Here is a 5,986-nt window from a genome sequence, read left to right on the forward strand (position 1 = left end):
CTACACTCAAACCCTCACATAAAAGACCACACAACACAATTATCTTAGATCCAATTGGTAAGATATAATTGCCCACTTAAACATACAAAGCCTGGTACCATCCATCCCTTGAGAACATTAATAACAACCTGTAAATACACAGAGCAGAATCTTAACATCACCTGCCATCTTGTCCTGCCACGGCTTCTCTGCCCCTCTCCTCTGCCCTGTCTCCTCCTCCCTCCCCTCCTCTTCCTTCAAACTTCTCCCCTGCCCATCCTTCCTTATCCTCCAATGACAGGCCTCCTTCTATCCTGTACCTGCCTCACCTGTGACATCATCCTACAATAATATATAAATATAAATGATATGTGATATATAATATATAATGACTAGTTCTAGTAGTCATTAAATAATTGTTTTCTGGGGTTGGGGATTTAGCTCAGTGGTAGAGCGCTTGCCTAGGAAGCACAAGGCCCCAGGTTCGGTCCCCAGCTCCGAAAAAAAAAAAAAAAAAAAAGAACCAAAAAAAATAATTGTTTTCTATATATTTTTGTATATTCATATATACATAGTTAATATACATAACTATAAGCAAATATTTATTATAAGTAATTATATTTTATATATAATTATACATGACTCTATTACATATATGATTATATTATAAAATAGTATCAATATGTTAATATGTAATAAATACAAATAAACACAATTTTATCATAATTAAGTAATTAATTATTACATTAAAAATATGAGTGCCTGGGCACACATGTGAGAATTTTTTTTCTTATATATTTGGTTGTGAGCCTAGCCTTTAACGGCTGAGCCATCTCTCCAGCCCGAGAATTTTTTTTCTTAAATGAGAAGATCTGCTTGTAATCTGCATCTTTGAGGCGGTAAGAGCCGTCTTCCATCTGGACTACACCTTCTGCTGGCACGCGGAGCAAGAAGGTTTGGCCGCTCTGCTTGCTTGCTTTTGCCCACTCCAGCAAGTCCATTCCCCCACTGGCCTTCGTGCAGCCTACTTCTTTGAGATTCTGACATTCCCTTCTGTTGGTAGACAGCCATTGTTACGCTATTCTAATAATCATATAATGATTTTTATATATTTATTAGAATATATTTTCCCCCACATATAGGATTTCCAATTTGCCAACACAGTTACTGAAGCCTCTCTTGGAAGTTCGAAGAGTACAGAAAGCCCGTGGTGTGGACTATTTTACAAAGGAGATAAATGTATTGGATTATACTGGATCACTAACTGTGGGAGGCAACAGGTTTGGTGACCCTGCACATAAGGAAAATGATGCGGCTTGTTGGCTGCTCCTGGCATTGCTCCTGGCATTCCTGAACAAACTGACAACGGAGAAGTATGATCTCTGTGATAAAATCAACCAACTGCTAGCATCTCGGAATACGGCAAGGACAGTGGTGAGAGCAATGATAAAACTGACTGCTCCAGATGTGCATCAACGGTGTAAAGGTTTCCGAGTGTGCCCTGGAGGACAATCTTCTCTCCAGAAGCCACAGAGCTCAAGTTGCAGACAATCAAACCAAAGCCCCCATTCTGTGGTTGGCAGGGTTAGAGTGAAACTTCAAGTCCTGGTTAAAGTGAGGGCATTCACTGGTTAAGAATGGGATAGAGGGGAGCTGGGGATTTAGCTCAGTGGTAGAGCCCTTACCTAGGAAGCGCAAGGCCCTGGGTTCGGTCCCCAGCTCCGAAAAAAAAAAGAACCAAAAAAAAAAAAAAAAAAAAAAGAATGGGATAGAGGTGCATGAGGAAGAGCTGAACTGAAGCTGAGAACTCTCAGATTCTCAAAGGTTTATCTGACCCAAGGAAAAAGTCTCTCCATCCTCAGAAAACATACTTCCCCCCTAACCCTCTGAAATACTGTCTCTTCCACCCACGACTAAGGAAATTAATCTTTGTGTGCTAAGCCATCAGTGACTTTCCCTAAACAGATGCCACATGTGACAATCCTGATGTCCCTCAGGGCCCACCAATAGTTGCTTCTAGACCAAACACCAGACAGGAGACAGAACATAGGACCCAGGGGGAGTGCACACTACTGCTAAGGAACTTAAAGAGTTTGCTAATTCAGTCAAGCAGGAGTCTGGGGAATGTGTGTTAGAACAGAGTATACGGGTGGGAGATAATGGAGGAAGGAACATAAAACAGGGCCAGGCTGAGTTTATTGATTCCAGCCCTCTTTGAGTGACGAGTCTAGGTTTAATATGAAAACGTGCATTTGGGCATTCTGGCGCGGAGCGCAGCAGCAGTGGGCGCAGCTAGCGGGTCAGCTGCGGAGCAGGGGTGCAGCGCGCTTTGCCCCCCGTACCCCTCCCCCTCGGACGCAGCCCCACCCCTCTGCCCGCCGGGCTGTCCCAGCCGAACTATCCCCTGCGGCGCCAGCGCGGGGCGGCTCCGGGCGCCCCCAGCAGACCCCCATCATGGGCAGCCAGAGCTCCAAGGCTCCCCGGGGCGACGTGACCGCCGAGGAGGCAGCGGGCGCTTCCCCCGCGAAGGCCAACGGACAGGAGAATGGCCACGTGAAAAGCAATGGAGACTTAACCCCCAAGGGTGAAGGGGAGTCACCACCCGTGAACGGAGCAGATGAGGCAGCTGGGGCTACTGGTGATGCCATCGAGCCAGCGCCCCCTAGCCAGGAAGCTGAGGCCAAGGGGGAGGTCGCCCCCAAGGAGACCCCCAAGAAGAAGAAGAAATTCTCTTTCAAGAAGCCTTTCAAATTGAGTGGCCTGTCCTTCAAGAGAAATCGGAAGGAGGGTGGGGGTGATTCTTCAGCCTCCTCACCAACAGAGGAAGAGCAAGAGCAGGGGGAAATCAGCGCCTGCAGTGATGAGGGCACTGCCCAAGAAGGGAAGGCTGCTGCCACCCCGGAGAGCCAAGAGCCCCAGGCCAAGGGGGCAGAGGCCAGTGCTGTCTCCAAGGGAGGAGACGCGGAAGAAGAGGCAGGGCCCCAGGCTGCAGAGCCATCCACTCCCTCGGGCCCAGAGAGTGGCCCCGCATCTGCCAGTGCTGAGAATGAGTAGCTGGGCGGGGGCTGGTGGGTGATCTCTAAGCTGCAAAAACTGTGCTGTCCTTGTGAGGTCACCATCTGGACCTTGTGCCCTGGCTGCCTTCCTGTGCCCAGAAAGGAAGGGGCTTGTTGCCCCGTCCCAGCCACGCTCCCTCTTCTCCCTCCTGTGGATTCTCCCATCAGCCATTTGGTCTTACTATTAGGCCAGTTGAAGATGGTCCCTTACGGTTCCCAAGTTAGGTTAGTGATGTGAAATGCTCCTGCCTCTCTCCTTCCCAAGCCCCATCCCCGCTGAAGGCAACTGCTGGGTTTCCAATTCTTTTCCAAGTTCGTTTTGTTTATCCTGCTTCTCAAGCCCCTGAGCCAGAAGTGGGGCTTACACTCCCAAACCCCGAGCGTCCAGCCTTTCCCTTGTTGAATTCTTAGTCTCTTGTGCTGTGCCCTGTGGCACCTGGGCTGGGGAGGGCATTGCCCCTGTCTGGGTTTTTATAAATGTCTTACTCAAGTTCAAACCTCCAGCTTGTGAAATCACCGTGTCTCTGACTTGATAAGCAAGTATTAGGCTTCAGGCGGGAGGGAGGTCTGTAATGTGAAACAACTCCTTGTTGTCTTTCCCCCCTCCCATTGTTGTAAATAACTTTTAATGGCCAAACCCCAGATTTGTACTTTTTTTTTCTAACTGCTAAAACCATTCTTCCACCTGGATTTACTGTAACATTTGGAAAAGGAATAAATGTTGTCCCTTAAAAAAAAAAAAAAAAACGTGCATTTTTTTAAAGGTCAAAAGTTTGAGGGGTTGGGGATTTAGCTCAGCGGAAGAGCGCTTGCCTAGCGAGCGCAAGGCCCTGGGTTCGGTCCCCAGCTCCAAAAAAAAGAAAAAAGAAAAAAAAAAGCTTGAATTGTTGGCCGAGGCATTGGTCAAGAGATGGCCTACAGAAAAGGAGTTAGAGATGCCCGATATCCCTTGGCTTAGTGTCCATGAAGGGATTTTAAGGCTCAGGGTAATTGCAAGGCTGGAGTGGATACATTGTGTAAAACCTACTCCTCCACCATGGGAGGCCCAGACAACACACCCCTCATGAATCCTATAAGACACACAGTGGTGACAGGGGCACCAGTCCGTTTGAAGAGCTTTGCTGTTGCCCTTTCCCTTGTACCAGACCTTAGAGTTGGAGACATTGTTGCCTGGTCGGATGGATTAAGTGCAGTGCCCTTAATTGAACCCCAAAGTAGCAGGGGCCAGGTGGCAGCGCTGAATCACCAAAGGCAGGATGATGGCAGTTGTCACAGTGGGCAGCACAGACAAAGCAGCGTCTGTAAGGGTCAGCACAGGTAAAGTGAGTGTAACGGTGTCTGACTTGTATGGACCTTTGGAACCGGCTATTCAACCATGGTATTTCCAGGCCGGAAATAGATAAGAAACACTGTGTTTTTGTTCCATCTGTGTAAATAGAAAAATTCTCAAATACATGGAGAGAAACAGACTACCTTGGATCATGGCAAAGAGAATCTAGGCCTACGAATCACTTTGCAGACTTGAGCTGGTTTCCAGACCCAGATCCCCTTGGATGAAGGAATGGCTATGTCCCCGTGAGCCACCCCCATCCCCCAGGAAGGATGGCAATAAAATACTTCAGAGTTTTAGTTAGCTTTTCTCCAGTCCTTCCATAGAGGGACTTATGACCTTTCACTTAGTAACTTCTCCCTCTGAACTTGGAAGAACCTTTTACTTCTGGTTTTCCATTTCCTTAGTCTGGAGGTGGATATGAACGTTACCCTACCCATCAGACCTATTGTGAAGATTATATAAAGCTTTTCAATTAAGATGCTGAAAAAAGATGTTTGCCCACTCGCACTAACTTCATTTCTCTAGGAAATGTGGAGGTATGCACTCACAGCTTTCCAGAAAAATACATCCTTTTTCAGCAAAAAAATCCTCTCATAAGCCAGTTTCCAGAACAACATCTCATGACATGACTGACTCTCCAAAGAAACCAGAAATTCCCACTTCACACATCCTTCCAAATAAAAGGGGCGAGGCCGTCTGAGGAGTCGGCCATTTGCCTTTCCAATTGGGACTGAGCCTTGCCTTATCAAAGCCATTTGGAGATAAGAATTAGGGCCCCTGAGGATAGCTGCTGGTCTCCAGAGTGCATGGGCAGTGGCTGACTTCCCCTACCGCACTTCCCTGCTCACAAGGCCTGAATGTAAAAAATAAAATCCTTCTAGTCCCTTCTCCCAGAATGACAACTCTGAGACTACATGTTTATTAATAAATGCCTAGGTCATAAACTTTGGCTTGTTCTCTGACTTTCTCTTAATTTATTATCCCTTTTATTCTAGCCTGCGTTCGGCTATGTTGCTGGTTTTCCCTCCTTGTCTTCTTCCCTCTGTCTCCTCAGCATTCCGGGGGCAAATCTCTCTTGATTCTAACCCGAATTCATCTACCTGCTCATTGGTTACCTCTCTCCTTCAGTCCCAGCTCACTTCTTCCTCGGTGTCTAGCTCATGAATCTCCGACACCTCTCACCATTTTCCAGCATCCTCTCTCTTCCGGCCAATGTCCCACCTCCTATTTCCTGCTTCAGCTCATTGGCCATAGGGTTGCTTTGATTGACAGGTGATACTTAACACGGGATTCTTTCTACACCTGAAGAAATAGGCATTTGTTCAGTAAGACCGCTGTGACCATCAGTTTCGATTGCCAAACCTTGAAATAACATAAGCGACAAAACTTTGGATATCTTCGGGAGTTTCCAGATGGTTTAACGAAGGAGAGAAGAACACCCTGTATGTGGGAGGCATTACTGTATCTGTTGGGGTCGCAGACTGAAGTAAAAAGGGGAAAAGATAAAAAGGAGGTGGTTTATAAAAAAGGAGATGGACGAAAAGGAAATGGAGGAGAATCTGGAGGATGCGGTCCTTTTAGGTTGACTTGTGAATTCAGTGAGATCTTTATGACCACA

General features: G+C 47.0%; 1 protein-coding gene across 1 annotated transcript; it reads left to right on the plus strand.

Moving 5' to 3' along the window:
* Nucleotides 1-2,237: 2,237 nt before the first annotated feature.
* On the plus strand, nucleotides 2,238-3,782 carry LOC103689966 (MARCKS-related protein-like). The gene has a single exon (XM_087606977.1). It carries the CDS (start codon nucleotides 2,434-2,436, stop codon nucleotides 3,031-3,033), a length of 600 nt encoding a protein of 199 aa, XP_087463103.1. The 5' UTR covers nucleotides 2,238-2,433; the 3' UTR covers nucleotides 3,034-3,782.
* Nucleotides 3,783-5,986: the final 2,204 nt, after the last annotated feature.

The sequence above is a fragment of the Rattus norvegicus genome, chromosome 1 (genome assembly GCF_021556685.1).
Source record: "Rattus norvegicus strain SHRSP/BbbUtx chromosome 1, alternate assembly SHRSP_T2T, whole genome shotgun sequence".
Lineage (NCBI taxonomy): Eukaryota > Metazoa > Chordata > Mammalia > Rodentia > Muridae > Rattus > Rattus norvegicus.